Here is a 19332-nt window from a genome sequence, read left to right on the forward strand (position 1 = left end):
TATGAAACTTGCTTAATTTTGCATGTAGCTTCATATTATCATGTTGCATCCTTGTTTTGAGGTGTTTGCTTGATGTTTGGGTGCATTTTGCATCAATGCCGTGTTTAACTTGTTTTGCTCATATCTTCTAGGCCGTAGCTCCGAAATAAATGAACTTTATATGTAACTTGACTAGAATCTCGTGTAGATCATCCTTGTGCATCTTAATTTGCTGTTTAGCAACTCGAACATAAGGTTTATTCAGATCTGGACCAATTTCGAAATATGCATATGAGGACTTACCGGAATTGTTATATGTTGTTCCCGGCCTCATTTAAACTTGCCTTGATGTGTTGCTCTTGTTTGCATCATCTCTTGCCATGAGTAGCTTCATGTAGTCTTGTCATGCATCATGTTTGTTATGCATCATGCCTTGTTCATGTTTGGTGTGTTTACTATGTTGTGTGCTTCTTTTCGATAGTTCCTGTTTCGTTGCGACCGTGAGGATTCGTTCGTCTACGCTTGGTTCGTCTTCGTGGCTTCATCCGTTCGTCTTATTCATGGACTCGTTCTTCTTCCTAGCGGGATTTCAGGCAAGATGACCGCTACCCTGGATCTCACTACTATCATTGCTATGCTAGTTGCTTCGTTCTATCGTTTTGCTGCGCTACCTATCACCTGTTTATCAAGCCGTCCCAAATTGCCATGAACCTCTAACCTTTGACACCTTTCCTATGCAAACCGTTGTTTGGCTATGTTACCGCTTTTGCTCAGCCCCTCTTATAGCATTGCTAGTTGCAGGTGAAGTTGAAGATTTCTCCATGGTGGACAGGATTATGTTTGGGATATCACAATATCTCTTATATTATTAATGCATCTATATACTTGATAAAGGGTGGAAGACTCGGCCTTTTGCCTGGTGTTTTGTTCCACTCTTGCCGCCCTAATTTCCGTCATACCGGTGTTATGTTCCCGGATTTTGCGTTCCTTACGCGGTCGGGTGATTTATGGGACCCCCTTGACAGTTCGCTTTGAATAAAACTCCTCCAGCAAGGCCCAACCTTGGTTTTACATTTGCCTCACCTAGCCCTTTTTCCCTTGGGAGTCGCGCTCTCGAGGGTCATCTTTATTATAGCCCCCCCGGGCCAGTGCTTGTCTAAGTGTTGGTCCGAACTAGAGCCCTTTGCAGCGCCCCCTCAGGGAAACTTGAGGTCTGGTTTTAGTTGTACGGATTGCTCATCCGGTGTTGCCCTGAGAATGAGATATGTGCAGCTCCTATCGGGATTGTCGGCGCATCGGGCGGTCTTGCTGGTCTTGTTTTACCATTGTCGAAATGTCTTGTAAACCGGGATTCCGAGTCTGATCGGGTCTTCCTGGGAGAAGGTCTATTACTTCGTTGATCACGAGAGCTTGTCATGGGCTAAGTTGGGACACCCCTGCAGGGTATAATCTTTCGAAAGCCGTGCCTGCGGTTATAGGCAGATGGGAATTTGTTAATGTCCGGTTGTAGATAACTTGACACCAGATCCGAATTAAAATGCATCAACCGCGTGTGTAGCCGTGATGGTCTCTTCTCGGTGGAGTCCGGGAAGTGAACACAGTTTCTGGGTTATGTTTGACGTAAGTAGGAGTTCAGGATCACTTCTTGATCATTGCTATCTTCACGACCGTTCTGCTTGCTCTCTTCTCGCTCTTATTTGCGTATGTTAGCCACCATATCATGCTTAGTCGCTGCTGCAACCTCACCACTTTACCCCTTCCTTTTCCCTTTAAGCTTTGCTAGTCTTGATACCCATGGTAATGGGATTGCTGAGTCCTCGTGGCTCATAGATTACTACAACAACAGTTGCAGGTACAGGTTATGCGATGGTCATGACGCGAGAGCGATGCTTGCTTGCGTTGAGTTCTTCTTCTGCTTCTTCGATCAGGGGATAGGTTCCAGGTCGGTAGCCTGGGCTAGTAGAGTGGATGTCGTTTGAGTTTCTGTTTGTGTTTCATCCATAGTCGGATGATGCTCTCATGTATTGTGATGTTGTATTCGTGTGGCATTGTATGCCTTATGTATGTATCCCCATCTATTATGTAATGTTGATGTAATGATATCCACCTTGCAAAAGCGTTTCAATATGCGGGTCTATCCTTGGTGGGACCTTCGAGTTCCTTTTGGATAGGGTCGCATATTGGGCGTGACACTGTCTCTGTTGTGACTTGAGCTGCTCCCTGAGGTCCCTCTCTTTCTTTCTCTCCAGTTCATGTCTCAAGTCTCTTTCTTCTAGCCAGTCTCGCCTCAGCCTCCCTTTAGTGGGAGAGATAACTACCCCTTTATCCGTCCGTGCTTGCCCACCAGTGTGGGAGTTGGCCGGACAATCAAAATCTGTCTGCAGGTTGCGTTTTGCTGGAATGTCTCGACCACGAGCATGGATGTTCTGCTCTCTAGTATTGCTATCAGATTGGGTGCTCATGAAACTACTACTGTTTGCATTATTGTTCCGCGCTCCATTCGCCTCAGTTTTGGAGCCAGTGCTCCTCCCTGGTGAGGCTCTTAACCAGCCGCCCCACTGCGCCGATTTGTCCACAGGCGGAACACATTTCCCGTCTACATGCACCAATCATCCGCACTCGAAGCAAAAATGCGGGATTTTTTCATAATGAAAGTCGAACCACGTGCCCACTTTATCTTCTAGAGAAGTTTTAAGAACAAAACCACGAACCAGCGGCTCAAAAAGAGGGATCCTTGCTCTAACACGTAGGTGATTACCTCTGGCCATGCCTTCTTTGTCAACATCCACTCTAACGACTTCTCCCAACCAATTCCCTAGTGCTCGTCCAAACGCATCCGTCCTCTTACCAGGTGGAAGATCCTTAACTTTAACCCACACATCAATACTGTCGAAAATCATCTCCGAAGGTCTAACGTTGCTCTCATACTCCTTCAAAGCCAAAACACTGAAATCATATTGCCAGGGGCCACTGTTCATAGCGTGTCTCCAATCCCCCTCGCTCCCAAAGTGGACAACGAAGATGTTGTCGCCCATGTCCCTGAACCTTGCCTCGTGGTGAAGTCCCCAAGCCCTCTGCATAGTCTTCTCCAGCACTATCCTGTTTAGCGGTCTCTGGGAGAACGATTTCCCCACCGCCGACCACTTCATACTCTTGGGCAAGATCTGATCTGGTTCTTCATAGACGAAGCCCTCCGCCTCCTTATCCAACAGCACCATCCCTCCCAATCTTGCTGAGAGGCTCGCAGTGGGATCCAGCGTTTTGCACGTGATCGGGGATTTTGAGGATCCCGCACCGTTTGATTTTCCCGGGGTCGCCGTCGCCGCCGGGATCGCCTTCTTCGCCGGGGTCACCACTGGAGTCGCCTTCGCCTTCTCCGCCATAGCACCGAACCGTGGAGGAAAGACTGCACCAGTCCGTGTCAAGGGAGACGCCGTCGCCGCCGGGGTCACCTTCTTCGCCGGGGTCACCACTGGAGTCGCCTTCGCCTTCTCCGCCATAGCACCGAACCGTGGAGGAAAGACTGCACCAGTCCGTGTCAAGGGAGACGCCGTCGCCGCCCTAGGCACCACCGTAATCACACCACCCCCGCCGCCCTAGGCACCACCGTAATCACACCACCCCCGCCGCCAAAACCCTAACCCTAGCGCCAGTAGGAGATCGCCAAGCAATCGCCCTCCCGGTCGCCCCTTAGCGTTTCAAATTCAGACGTTCTCAGAGACAGATTTTATCCACGCGACCACGTGCGAGCAGAGTTGCAGAAAAAAAAGAAGTGAACTCCACCTTTTACCCTCTCACATTTCTGACAGTGTTTACTACCCAACGACGTAGAGAGATATTCTCCGCCCAAAAGAAGTTGCTTAAAACTAAAGATTTGCAGCTGCATAGCATCGCCGACTTGCATGACCGTGACTTTGTCACACAAGCCTCCAAAAGCAAATCTTCACGGGGTTTTGGCACAACCTAACCTGTGCGTTCCAGAAACTTCACGGGATGTTGAGAGAAGACGGTGATGCGGACTGGAAAACATTGAGCGCGTACCAGTTCATTGACAAAGACATGCCCTCACATGAGCCGATAGTGATCTAGTAACTGAAATTCAGACACTATGAGAAAGCCAGAGTTTATCCACGTGGAAGAGAAAAACGATGTGTTGAAGATCGATACTATCTGTCTGCTCGGAAGAACTACACGATCGAAACTAATCTTTGCAGTGGCATCGCAGGCTTGCATGACTTTACACAAGCCTCCGGAATCTCAAAAATAAAATAAAGCACGCAAAGCTTCCAGAGCAGAGCAAATCTCCTCACGGGGTTTTGGCACCTTATTTGGTTCCAGAAACTTCACAGATAAGACAATCATCGCCAGAAGGAAAGCAGTGCACGTGAGCGTGCAGTGAAACCGCCCCTCTTCCTTCGGAATCAAGCATTAGCAATGGATGACAGCCAGGGATCACGACAATCTCAGAGTACTCACAATTTTATTTGCCAGTATTAGTAGAAATATACTACTAGTAGTAGTCAGGATGATGAACTGCAGCGCGTGACGATCGACCAAACCGCGCGACTCATTTATTATTGGCAGCACTAGTGGTAGTACAAACTACGAAGGACGGGCAGATGAGATTAACCAGAGCGGACGCGGTCGCCGGCCGCGGATCGGCATGCGCCGGAGGGGGAGCGGATCAGTTGGCCGCCGGCTTGAAGGAGGTGAGCTGGCGGGTCTTGGTCCAATACTGCTCGTACACCTCGGCGACGTAGGGCGCGCTCTTGCCGGAGCCGTCGGCCGCGTCGACGAAGAGGCGGTAGTTCATGCCGGAGACGACCTGCTGCTCGCCGCGCGTGACCCGGCGGAACCGCAGCCCGTCGCTGGTCAGCCTCGCGTGCTGCTCCACCGCCCATCCGCCGAGTTCTTGGATGTGCGCGTCCGTCACGTCCGGGATGGGGCCCCACCCGCCGACCCGCGCGCCGCGGCCGCCCAGCGCCGCCGCCGGGGCGGCCGCGAGGGCCGCGGCGAAGAGGGCGAGGAGGAGGACGGGTACCCGCGCCATGAAGATGGACTGGTGTTGGGGCCTGGGGAGTTGTGGGTTGGGGACGGTGGATCTGCTCGCTAGAAGGAAGTGATTGCGCGAAGGCGGTTTGGTTTGGGCGCACATGGGTTGTGATGGCCATTTATTGGAGGTCTCGGTGCCAAAGGGCCCATGGGAAGTGGCGACAAGAGAACGAATGACTTTTTGGACATACTAGTAAGTGTGCACGTGCAACGCACGTCTATTTGGATTAACACATTATACTAAACTTAATACAAGACAATTTTTTCATAAATTTGAAATTTTCTTATAAAGTACACAATCTCTTATTCTCAACTTGTACAAATAATTTGAAATATCATTTCTCTTTAATCAATATCGTTTATTCTTAATCAACATGTCTCCTGTATTAAAAGACCATCCACTTTTTCCAAGGTATAAAACTCAAAATTATTTAGAAGATTCATCATGATTCTTCATATGCACACATTTATGCAAGTATAATCACACATGAAAATGTCACTTAGGACAAGTTAAGGAACCGTTTCAGTGCCAACAAACTCCAGTCAAGAATTATTATTACAATTGAGCGTCAACAACAATAGTGGGAAGATACCTCTATGGTTTGTTGAAAAAAGGAAGCCATTGTCAGATAGAGAAGTGCAGAGATGTCTTGACTGCATAAAATCAGCTGTAAAACAAGACAAAAAAATGCTAGTTGGACCATCCGATTCTATTATTGCACCACAAGTATTGTAATGTCTGGAAGCAAGAAAAGTGACTTATTTTATTATGAAAATAGAACATGTAAACCAAATAAAAATTACAATGATAAATTGCACAATTATACTTGTTATTCACTGGACAAAAGCATTAATATGACAACTTGGAACAGTTACTTGAGTACTACACATTTCTTTAAGGGCTCAGCATTCTAAAATTTTGACAATAGAACAAATATCCTCTTAGTTTGTAGTAATAATGATACGAAGATAAATAATTTGGACATGGTCTTCAACATGCGTAGGCTACCACTTGTAAGAATAACAGTGGCAAAAAAAGGCCAACAAATACCGGTTTAGAAAGAAAAAAACTGCAGACATGCTTCCAATGCAACTCTAGTGGATAAAACATACCTTACCTCTCAAGTCAGGAAATAGTCAAATAAAAAAATGTACTTCTTATAAGTAGTAGAGATGAAGTCATAGGGATCATGATTCAAGATATTCGGAGAAACATGGTTGGTCTCTGATGCGAACTCGTCACCTCTACCAAAGTGATCGTGCATAATATGTAATGTAGAGTGCAATAATGAAATAAAATAAATGATATGAGAATTTACCATGACCACAAAATATCCTACATTCGTCATCATCATAATCAACATGCATTTTTTGCTTCTCTTATATGTGGTCCAAGTTTTCTATCAGGAAAACATGTTAACTCAACTGTAGATAAAGACTGTATAAAATTACCATGTATCTGCTGGACAAACAGATACACTTATGCAAACTTCAGGTTTTTCAGTAAAACTTATGCGAACTTTATTTTTTTCCACTAAAACTTATGCAAACTTCTTGCTTTTTTTTCAGTGAAAGTAAGGTATTGGTTCAGCCAATTTGTCTGTGAGTTCACTGTGTAGTCGTGAGTTGGCCATGTAATAACCAGTAGTCAGTACTTAAAAAAGTAAGGATGTCTGTTGCAGGTACGCGAAAATCAGTGAAAAAATAAATAAAGAAAGAAAGCAATGTTTGCCTGAAACCCAACTATGCGTGCTCCAGCGCTCCTCTGTTTCTCATTGCCTCATCTCTAGTTCTTATACTTCTAGATGTGTCACCATCGGCGAGGTAGCGATGACAGTAAAAAAACAACACTCGGTACTTACCTGATTAGTGCGTGCGTGCGGCGCGTTCGTGTGAAGGCGAGCGTCTCCGTCGTTCAGGCCTGCGAGCTTCCGTGGCGATCGTGTCCTCTCACCAGCCGGGCGGCATTGTCGACGCAGGTGAGTCAGTCGTCCAGCTTTGAGGCGGCGGCCTCCACGCACCGGGGCATGGGGAGTTCCAGCGTCCTACGAAGGTAAGATGTCTTTGGACGACGTCGTCCACACGTGAGTACTGGACAAGCGTGTCCAACGGAGCAGCACGCGTCAGAGCTAAGGGAGTTGGCGGTGGCTTCGGGCGAGTGAGATGGGGCCGTGATTCCCGGAGAGCATGCCCAGGACGTGGACGAAGTCGTTGCAGTCAGTAGAAGAGTGACCTGGCCTCCAGGTAGAAGACGAAGGCGGCGATGGCACGTGTGTGTGTGTTCAGAGGAAGCCGCAGCTCCTCCTCGCCTGTCTCCCATTGTGGCTCTCGTGGGTGGTGGGCTGGTGACGACAGGCGACTCGCGATCGCGATTCCCTGATAGGAGACAATAGGATGCGTCCGTGATTAGTTTCCTAATAGTTAAATGTGTCTGTGATTACTTTCCTAATAGGATGCGTCTGTGATTAGTTTCCTAATAATTAGATGTGTCCGTGATTAGTTTCCTAATAATTAGATGCGTCCGTGATTAATTTCCTAATAGGATGCGCTCGTGATTATTTTCCTAATAATAGGATGGGCCCGTGATTAGTTTTCTAATAATAGGATGTGTTTGTGATTAGTTTCCTAATAACTAGATGTGCTCCTGATTAATTTTTTAATAGGATGTATCGTGATTATGGTTTCCTAATTGATCAGGCGTGGACTTTCATATTTTCCTTCATGGTGGAGTACGGTCAGTCAATGTAAATTGCTAAGTGCACATGGAGAACAGATTAGGATAAGGCTAGCCGTTAGATTGAGTTTAGTGGGACTAATCATGCGGTGGTAATGTAACCGTGTACGTTTTACGGGGTGTACTTAGGGAAGATAATGTTTGCTCTTTTATAAGTAGTATAGAAACAATACACGTGAACGTGAAGGCTGTGTCTGGATCACCGTGTGCGGTGAGGACTTCCTTTTTTTAGAGAATCTCGCCACTTTATTGAATAGCAATGTTATAGGTACATTTTTTTCACATAAACTTTCGACCTATTCATCTTTGATCATGGCAGTACAACAAACAGAAAAATAATAAAAATTACATTCATATCTGTAGACCACCTAGCGACGACTACAAGCACTGAAGCGAGCCGAAGACGCACCGCTGTCATCGTCCCTCCCTCACCGGAGACGAGCAAACCTTGTTGTAGTAGATAGTCGGGAAGTCGTCATGCTAAGGCCCCATAGAATCAACGCACCAGAAAAGCAACCAGCACTGATGAAGAGTGTAGATAAGAAGGATCCAACCTGAAGACACACGAACAAAGACGAACGACGAATAGATCCGAGCAAATCCACCAAAGGTAGATCCACTGGAGACACACCTCCAGACGCCCACCGACAATGCTAGACGCATCACCGGAACGGGGGGCTATGCGGGGAGACTTTTATTCCATCTTCATGGAGTCGCCGCCGTCTCGTCTTCCTGAGTAGGACACAAACCCTAACAAATCTCAGAAAAAAAAAATCTAAAAACGGAGCCCTCCCACCGGCAAGGACCAGGATCCACTCCGTCCCAATGGCCCTAAGGCCACGGGAGACGTGGCGGACCGGCGCCGGCACCGGCGGGAGGCAGAGTAACCCTAGCTCTTTGCTTTTTGGGTATGCAGCGGCTGGCTAGGGCTCCTAGGTGAGGCGTGCGTGAGTTGTAATGTTATAGGTACATGACTTGGGTCATGGGACTGCCCAGCCAAACATGTCGACCTAAACATGGCGAGATTATGAGTTTCAAAGTTATGATTCCTAGACTCATGCACAAAAATACATAAAATGAAATTGTCTCTACGATCTTGTATTTCATGGATGATTGCCGAGTGGTGGCCTCCTGTACCAAAATTGATATCGTTAACAACACTCTAGTAGTCCGACGCCAGCATCATCCTCTGGATATTCAGATCATCTGCTAGGGCCAGTTCTTCCCTGCATGCAAAAGTTTCTAGCATCACTGGATCAATAACTCCCCGGTACACCATGACCGAGGATCCCATGTACGCCCCAGTATGGTCTCGGCAAACTGCTGCCGCTGCTCCACCTCGCCTGTGTCGTTCCACAGCACCATCGATGTTGATCTTCAACAAGTTGCGGGATAAGGTAGCCAGGTGTTTTGAGCAGGCGCGGTCCACAATGCGGATGAGCCTCTAGTCACCATCTGTGGTAATTGCTCCAACTCATTGAGATAAGAATTGGCAAAAGAGAAGATGTGGTGCGGGCTCTGGAAAATAGCTTCACGTATAGCTTTTCTCCTAGCATACCATATGGACCAGAGTGTTACCACCATCCTAGTGAAGTTCTTTTGATCCAACCTATCATGCATCTCAAATAACCAACTCCTTGCGCTAGCTTCTGTAATCTCTGCCATACTAGCAACAAGTGACTCCTTGGTGAGTGATACGTCTCTAATGTATCTATAATTTTTGATTGTTCCATGCTGTTATATTATCATTCTTGGATGTTTTATAATCATTTTATAGTCATTTTATATCATTTTTTGGTACTAACCTATTGACATAGTGCCAAGTGCCAGTTGCTGTTTTTTGCATGTTTTTTACATTGCAGGAAATCAATACCAAACGGAGTCCAAACGCAGCGAAACTTTTTATGGATTTTTTTGGACCAGAAGACATCCAGTGGGCCGAAGAAGCACCTCGGGGCTGCTCCGAGGGGAGCACAAAACACCAGGGCGCGCCTGGAGGCCCAGGCGCGCCCTGGTGGGTTGTGCCCACCTCGGTGCTCCTCAGACCGCCTCTTTACTCTATAAATAGCCCAATATTCCAGAAACCCTAGGCGAGTCGACGAAAATCAATTCCAGCCACCGCAAATTCCAGAATCACCAGATCCAATCTAGATACCATCACGGAGGGGTTCATCATGTCCATTGGTGCCTCTCTGATGATGCATGAGTAGTCTTTTGTAGACCTATGGGTCCGTAGTTAATAGCTAGATGGCTTGCTCTCTCTCTCTCTCTCTCTCTCTCTCTCTCTCTCTCTCTCTTGATTCTCAATACAATGGTCTCTTGGAGATCCATATGATGTAACTCTTTTTGCGGTGTGTTTGTTGGGATCAGATGAACTTTGAGTTTATGATCAGATCTATCTTTTTATCCATGAAAGTTATTTGAGTCTTCTATTGATCTCTTATATGCATGATTGCTTATAGCCTCGTATTTCTTCTCCGATATTTGGGTTTTGTTTAGCCAACTTGATCTATTTATCTTGCAATGGAAAGAGGTGCTTTGTAATGGGTTCGATCTTACGGTGTTTGATCCCAGTGACAGAAGGTGAACTGACACGTATATATCGTTGCTATTAAGGACAACAAGATGGGGTCTATTTCTACATAAATAGATCTTACATCATGTCATCGTTCTTATTGCATTACTCCGTTTCTCCATGAACTTAATACACTAGGTGCATGCTGGATAGCGATCGATTTGTAGAGTAATAGTAGTTGATGCAGGCAGGAGTCGGTCTACTAATCTTGGACGTGATGCCTATATAATGATCATTGCCTTGATATCGTCATGATAATTTGAAATTCTATCAATGGCCCAACAGTAATTCGTTTACCCACCATTTGCTATTTTTCTCGAGAGAAGCCACTAGTGAAATCTACGGCTCCTGGGTCTCTTTCTCATTATATTTGCCTTTGCGATCTATTTTATTTGCTTTTATTTTCAGATCTATTAAACCAAAAATACAAAAATACCTTGCTGCAATTTATTTCATCTCGCGTTCCCGCGAGATCTATCTATCAAATTATTACAACTTTCTCACGTCCGCTTGCCAAATTCTGGCGCCGTTACCAGAAAGGGATTGACAACCCCTTTAACACATCGGGTTGCGAGTATTTGTTATTTGTGTGCAGGTGCTGTTTACGTTGTGTTGCTTGGTTCTCCTACTGGTTCAATAACCTTGGTCTCATCACTGAGGGAAATACCTACCGTCGTTGTGCTGCATCATCCCTTCCTCTTTGGGGAAATACCGATGTAGTCTAGCAGACATCAGTGAGCGCCCAGGTACACCTCGCCATAGTGCAAGATAATAAAGCATGGCGCCATGAATCATCGTAGCCACAAAGTGGACAAGCATCTCGGGTCGACATATTACGGCGCTTAAGAAGATCAGTGGTTGGCAGGGAATGACATGCTAGCCTCCAAATGAACACTTTGACCTTCGAAGGGACTGTCAAATTCCATATTGAGGTCCAAGATTTTTCTTCCCGCTCCCTACTGGATGAGCCACTTCGACCCTCCAACCAGTTCTCCATCTGGATTTTTGTTGTTATCAAGAACTTATATGCTGAGCTAACAGTGAAACGGCCCTTACTATCCGGGTGCCAAGCCCAGAAGTCGTTGACATTTCTTGTGCATACCGGAAGCTTCAGAATAGACTCAACATCGATTGGAAGTAAGGTAGCTCGGATCAGAGGTTTATTCCATGTCACCATAGCTGGCAGCAAGAGTTCTGACACCAAAGTAGGTGGGTCAAAAACTAGTGAGACTATAGGGCGAAGTGAAGCCTCCTTCGGGATCCAATTGTCATCCCAGATATGAGTTGTCTGGCCATTGCCAATACGCCTTATAATTCCTTGTTTCATAATATATCTTCCTTCCAGAATCACCCACCAAATCTGGGATGGACGAGTGCCCAGTTCCGCATGAAGGAACGAAGTATCCGGGAAGTAGGAAGCCTTTAAAATACGTGCACTCAAAGAGAACGGTTCTTGCAGAATCTGCCACGCCTGACGTGCTATGATGTCTACTACGCAACTTGTTCTTGTAGACTTGTGTTGGGCCTCCAAGCGCAGAGTTTTGTAAGACAGTAGCAATTTTCCCTCAAGTGGATGACCTAAGGTTTATCAATCCGTGGGAGGTGTAGGATGAAGATGGTCTCTCTCAAACAACCCTGCAACCAAATAATAAAAAGTCTCTTGTGTCCCCAACACACCGAATACAATGGTAATTTGTATAGGTGCACTAGTTCAGCGAAGAGATGGTGATACAAGTGTGGTAATGATAGTGGATATTGATTTTTGTAATAGGAAAAACAAAAAATAGCAAGGTAGCAATTGATAAAACGGAGCACAAATGGTATTCAATGCTTGAAAATGATCCTAGGGTCCGTACTTTCGCTAGTGCAAAATCTCAACAGTGCTAATATAATTGGATCATATAACCACCCCTCAAAGTGCTATGAAGAATCACTCCAAAGTTCCTGTCTAGCGGAGAACATAAGAAGAAATCGTTTGTAGGGTACGAAACCACCTCGAAGCTATTCTTTCCGATCGATCTATCCAAGAGTTCGTACTAATATAACACCAAATAATTTCAGATTCATAACACTCAATCCAACACAAAGAACCTCAAAGAGTGCCCCAAGATTTCTACCGGAGAAACAAAGACAAGAACATGCATCAACCCCTATGCGTAGATTACCCCAATGTCACCTCGGGAATCCGCGAGTTGAGTGCCAAAATATATATCAAGTGAATCAATATGATACTCCATTGCCACCATGAGTATTCATATGCAAGACATATATCAAGTGATCTCAAATCCATACAAGTATTCAATCCGATAAAACGAAATCTCAAAGGGAAAACTCAATTCATCACAACAAGATAGAGAGGGGAAAACACCATATGATCCGACTATATTAACAAAGCCCGCAATACATCAAGACCGTGACATCTCAAGAACACGAGAGAGAGAGAGAGAGAGAGAGAGAGAGAGATTAAACACATAGCTATTGGTACAAACCCTCAGCCCGAGGGTGGACTACTGCCGCCGGGATGATTTCCCCCTAGAGGCAATAATAAAGTTATTATTTATTTCCTCATATCATGATAAATGTTTATTATTCATGCTATAATTGTATCAACCAAAAACATGATACATGTGTGAATACATAGACAAACTTAATGTCACTAGTATGCCTCTACTTGACTAGCTCATTAATCAAAGATGGTTATGTTTCCTAACCATAGACATGTGTTGTCATTTGATTAACGGGATCACATCATTAGGAGAATGATGTGATTGACTTGACCCATTCCGTTAGCTTAGCACTTGATCATTTAGTATGTTGCTAATGCTTTCTTCATGACTTATACAAGTTCCTATAACTATGAGATTATGCAACTCCCGTTTATCGGAGGAGCACTTTGTGTGCTACCAAACGTCACAACGTAACTGGGTGATTATAAAGGAGCTCTATAGGTGTCTCCAAAGGTACATGTTGAGTTGGCGTATTTCGAGATTAGGTTTTGTCACTTCGATCGTCGGAGAGGTATCTCTAGGCCCTCTCGGTAATGCACATCACTATAAGCCTTGCAAGCAATGTAGCTAATGAGTTAGTTACGGAATGATGCATTACGTAACGAGTAAAGAGACTTGCCGGTAACGAGATTGAACTAGGTATTGGATACCGACGATCAAATCTCGGGAAAGTAACATACCGATGACAAAGGGAACAAGATATGTTGTTATGCGGTTTGACCGATAAAGATCTTTGAAGAATATGTAGGAACCAATATGAGCATCCAGGTTCCGCTATTGGTTATTGACCGGAAAAAGTTCTAGGTCATGTCTACATAGTTCTCGAACCCGTAGGGTCCGCACGCTTAAGGTTTCGATGACAGTTATATTATGAGTTTATGAGTTTTGATGTACCGAAGTTTGTTCGGAGTCCCGGATGAGATTACGGACATGACGAGGAGTCTCGAAATGGTCGAGACGTGAGTATTGATATATTGGAAGCCTATATTTGGATATCGGAAGTGTTCCGGGAGAAATCTGGATTTTACCGGAGTACCGGGAGGTTACCGGAACCCTCCCGGGGGCTTAATGGGCCTACATGGGCCCTAGTGGAGAGGACAAGAGGAGGCAAGGGCTGGGCCGCGCGCCCCTCCCCCCTAGTCCGAATAGGATGGGGGGCGGCGCCCCCCTTTCCTTCCTCTCTCCCTCCTCCTCCCCCCCTCTCCTACTCCAACTAGGAAAGAAGGGAGTCCTACTCCCGGTGGGAGTAGGACTCCCCCTTGGCGCGCCCTCCTTGGCCGGCCGCCCCCTCCCCTTGGCTCCTTTATATACGGGGCAGGTGGGCATCTCTAGACACAACAATTGATCTCTTGATCTCTTAGCCGTGTGTGGTGCCCCCCTCCACCATAGTCCTCGATAATATTGTAGCGGTGCTTAGGCGAAGCCCTGCGGCAGTAGAACATCAAGATCGTCACCACGCCATCGTGCTGACGGAACTCTTCCCCGACATTCTGCTGGATCGGAGTCCGGGGATCGTCATTGAGCTGAACGTGTGCTAGAACTCAGAGGTGCCGTAGTTTCGGTGCGTGATCGGTCGGGCCGTGAAGACGTACGACTACATCAACCGCGTTGTTCTAACGCTTCCGCTTTTGGTCTACGAGGGTACATGGACAACACTCTCCCCTCTCGTTGCTATGCATCACCATGATCTTGCGTGTGCGTAGGAATTTGTTTGAAATTACTACGTTCCCCAACAGTGGCATCCGAGCCAGGTTTTATGCGTAGATGTCATATGCACGAGTAGAACAAAGTGAGTTGTGGGCGATACAATTCATACTGCTTACCAGCATGTCATACTTTAGTTCAGCAGCATTGTGAGATGAAGCGGCCCGGACCGACATTACGCGTACGCTTACGCGAGACTGGTTTCACCGTTACACGCACTCGTTGCTTAAAGGTGACTGACGGGTGTCTGTCTCTCTCACTTTAGTTGAACCGAGTGTAGCTACGCCCGGTCCTTGCGAAGGTTAAAACATCACTAACTTGACAAACTATCGTTGTGGTTTTGATGCGTAGGTAAGAACGGTTCTTGCTCAGCCCGTAGCAGCCACGTAAAATTTGAAACAACAAAGTAGAGGACGTCTAACTTGTTTTTGCAGGGCATGTTGTGATGTGATATGGTCAAGACGTGATGCTATGTTTTATTTGTATGAGATGATCATGTTTTGTAACCGAGTTATCGACAACTGGCAAGAGCCATATGGTTGTCGCTTTATTGTATGAAATGCAAACGCCCTGTAATTGCTTTACTTTATCACTAAGCGGTAGCGATAGTCGTAGAAGCAATAGATGGCGTAACGAGAACGATGCTACGATGGAGATCAAGGTGTCACGCCGGTCACGATGGTGATCACGACGGTGCTTCGGAGATGGAGATCACAAGCACAAGATGATGATGGCCATATCATATCACTTATATTGATTGCATGTGATGTTTATCCTTTATGCATCTTATCTTGCTTTGATTGACGGTAGCATTTTAAGATGATATCTCACTAAATTATCAAGAAGTGTTCTCCCTAAGTATGCACCGTTGCGAAAGTTCTTCGTGCTGAGAGACCACGTGATGATCGGGTGTGATAGGCTCTACGTTCAAATACAACGGGTGCAAAACAGTTGCACGCGTAGAATACTCAGGTTAAACTTGACGAGCCTAGCATATACAGATATGGCCTCGGAACACGGAGACCGAAAGGTCGAACGTGAATCATATAGTAGATACGATCAACATAGTGATGTTCACCATTGAAACTACTCCATCTCACGTGATGATCGGACATGGTTTAGTTGATTTGGATCACGTGATCACTTAGATGACTAGAGAGATGTCTGTCTAAGTGGGAGTTCTTAAGTAGTATGATTAATTGAACTTAAATTTATCATGAACTTAGTACCTGATAGTATTTTTCTTGTCTATGTTCGTTGTAGATAGATGGCTCGTGCTGTTGTTCCGTTGAATTTTAATGCGTTGCTTGAGAAAGCTAAGTTGAAAGATGATGGTAGCAATTACACGGACTGGGTCCGTAACCTGAGAATTATCCTCATTGTTGCACAGAAGAATTATGTCCTGGAAGCACCATTGGGTGCCAGGCCTGCTGCAGATGCAACTGACAATGTTAAGAATGTCTGTCAGAGCAAAGCTGATGACTACTCGATAGTTCAGTGTGCCATGCTTTACGGCTTGGAACCGGGTCTTAAACAACGTTTTGAACGTCATGGAGCATATGAGATGTTCCAGGAGTTGAAGTTAATATTTCAAGCAAATGCCCGGATTGAGAGATATGAAGTCTCCAATAAGTTCTATAGCTGTAAAATGGAGGAGAATAGTTTTGTCAGTGAACATATACTCAAATGTCTGGGTATAATAATCACTTGATTCAACTGGGAGTTAATCTTCCTGATGATAGTGTCATTGACAGAATTCTTCAATCACTGCCACCAAGCTACAAGAGCTTCGTGATGAACTATAATATGCAAGGGATGGACAAGACTATTCCTGAGCTCTTCGCAATGCTAAAAGCTGCGGAGGTAGAAATCAAGAAGGAGCATCAAGTGTTGATGGTCAATGAGGGAGTTCCGGACTAGGGGGTGTCCCGATAGCCGAACTATCATGATCGGCCAGACTCCAAGACTATGAAGATACAAGATTAAAGACTTCGTCCCGTGTCCGGATGGGACATTCCTTGGCGTGGAAGGCAAGCTTGGCGATACGGATATGTAGATCTGCTACCATTGTAACTGACTTTGTGTAACCCTAGCCATCTCCGGTGTCTATATAAACCGGATGGCTTTAGTCCATAGGACGAACAACAATCATACCATAGGCTAGCTTCTAGGGTTTAGCCTCCTTGATCTCATGGTAGATCCACTCTTGTAACACACATCATCAATATTAATCAAGCAGGACGTAGGGTTTTACCTCCATCAAGAGGGCCCGAACCTGGGTAAAACATCGTGTCCCTTGTCTCCTGTTACCATCCGCCTAGACGCACAGTTCGGGACCCCCTACCCGAGATCCGCCGGTTTTGACACTGACATTGGTGCTTTCATTGAGAGTTCCTCTGTGTCGTCACAGATAGGCTCGATGGCTTCTTCGACCATCATCAACGACGCAGTCCCGGGTGAGACCTTTCTCCCCGGACAGATCTTCGTATTCGGCGGCTTTTCACTGCGGGCCAATTCGCTTGGCCGTCTGGAGCAGATCGAAAGCTACGCCCCTGGCCGTCAGGTCAGATTTGGAAGTTTGAACTTCACGGCTGACATCCGCGGGGACTTGATCCTCGATGGATTCGAGCCACAGTCGAGCATGCCGCACTGCCACGGCGAGCATGATTTAGCTCTGCAGCCGGACAGTACCCTGGAGGCTGCACTCGAACCCTCTCTGATCTTCAATTCGGATCCGGCTGTGCAGATCGAGGACAGATGGCTAGACACCGCGTCGGGGGATGCAACCTCTACGGCGATAGAGCCAAACACTGACCTTGTCCCTCATAAAGCTTGTGACTCCGAGGTGCCGGACTCCTCGCCGGACTCCGAACCTCCCGCGCCCCCTCCGATCGAATCCGATTGGGCGCCGATCATGGAGTTCACCGTAGCGGACATCTTTCAACACTCACCTTTCGGCGACATCTTGAGCTCGCTAAAGTATCTCTCGTTATCAGGAGAGCCCTGGCCGGACTGCGGTCAGGACGGTTGGGATGCGGACGACGAAGAAATTCAAAGCCCACCCACCACCCACTTGGTAGCCGCTGTCGACGATCTAACCGACATGATAGACTATGACTCCGAAGACATCGACGGTATGGACGACGATGCCGGAGACGACCAAGAACCAGCGCCTACTGGGCACTGGAAAGCCACCTCATCATATGATATATACATGGTAGATATCCCAAAAGATGGGAATGGTGAAGGAACAGCGGAGGATGACCCCTCCAAGAAGCAGCCCAAGCGCCGGCGTCAGTGGCGCCGCTCTAAAGCCCGCCACAGCAAGAATGAAGACTCCAGCACCGGAGATAATAATACACCGGACAGTGCTGAAGACAACCCACTCCAGCAAGATGCAGTGTAGGAGGACGGAGACGCCAGCCCTTATGAGAGAGCGGCAGAAGAAGAGGTAGAGGATTATATGCCTCCCTCCGGAGACGAGGCAAGCCTCGACGACGACGAATTCGTCGTGCCTGAGGATCCCGTTGAACAAGAGCGTTTTAAACGCAGGCTTATGGCCACGGCAAACAGCCTTAAGAAAAAGCAGCAACAGCTGAGAGCTGAGCAAGATCTGCTAGCCGACAGATGGACTGAAGTCCTCGCGGCCGAAGAGCATGAGCTCGAACGCCCCTCCAAAAGCTACCCTAAACGCAAGCTGCTCCCCCGATTAGAGGAGGAGGCGTATGAACCCGCATTACCAGGAGACAATACGGTTGACCGACCACCCCGTGGTCGCGACAGAGAGGCCTCTAGGCCCTTCACTAGACCCATACCCCGGCATCGCTCTAAAAGCACAAGGCCACAGGGGAACGCTCCGGACTTGCGAGATATATTGGAGGATAGGGCAAGACAATCAAGATCGATCTATGGATCGCGTGGGCGCCCCACGACACATGACGACAACCGTCGCGCCGGACACAGTAAGTCCGGCCGGGCCGAACAAAATAAACAAAGCTCCCTTGAGCTCTGTCGTGATATCGCCCAGTACAGAGGCGCCGCACACCCACTATGCTTCACAGATGAAGTAATGGATCATCAAATCCCCGAAGGGTTTAAACCCGTCAATATTGAATCCTATGATGGCACAACAGACCCCGCGGTTTGGATCGAAGACTACCTCCTTCACATCCACATGGCCCGCGGCGACGATCTTCACGCCATCAAATATCTCCCCCTCAAGCTTAAAGGACCAGCCCGGCATTGGCTTAACAGCTTGCCAGCAAAGTCAATTGGGAGTTGGGAGGACCTAGAAGCCGCATTCCTCGATAACTTCCAAGGCACGTATGTGCGACCACCAGACGCTGATGACCTAAGCCACATAATTCAGCAGCCAGACGAATCGGCCAGACAATTCTGGACACGGTTCTTAACCAAGAAAAACCAAATCATCGACTGTTCGGATGCGGAGGCCCTCGCGGCCTTCAAGCATAATATCCGCGACGAGTGGCTTGCCTGGCACCTGGGACAGGAAAAGCCGAAATCCATGGCAGCCCTCACATCACTCATGACCCGCTTCTGCGCGGGTGAGGACAGCTGGCTAGCACGCAGCAACAACCTCAGTAAAAATTCTGGCAGTCCGGATATCAAGGACCGTAATGGCAGGTCGCGTCGTCACAAAAACAAACGCCGCATTAACGACGACAATAGTGAGGATACGACAGTCAATGCCGGATTCAGAGGCTCTAAACCCGGTCAGCGGAAAAAGCCATTCAAAAGAACTACTCCGGGTCCGTCCAATT

General features: G+C 46.9%; 1 protein-coding gene across 1 annotated transcript; it reads right to left on the reverse strand.

Moving 5' to 3' along the window:
* Positions 1 to 4431: 4431 nt before the first annotated feature.
* LOC123040769 (cysteine proteinase inhibitor 8) lies at positions 4432 to 5126 on the reverse strand. The gene has a single exon (XM_044463529.1). The coding sequence runs from the start codon at positions 5027 to 5029 to the stop codon at positions 4664 to 4666; it is 366 nt and encodes a 121-aa protein (XP_044319464.1). The 5' UTR covers positions 5030 to 5126; the 3' UTR covers positions 4432 to 4663.
* Positions 5127 to 19332: the final 14206 nt, after the last annotated feature.

This window comes from Triticum aestivum, chromosome 2B (genome assembly GCF_018294505.1).
Source record: "Triticum aestivum cultivar Chinese Spring chromosome 2B, IWGSC CS RefSeq v2.1, whole genome shotgun sequence".
Taxonomy (NCBI): Eukaryota; Viridiplantae; Streptophyta; class Magnoliopsida; order Poales; family Poaceae; genus Triticum; species Triticum aestivum.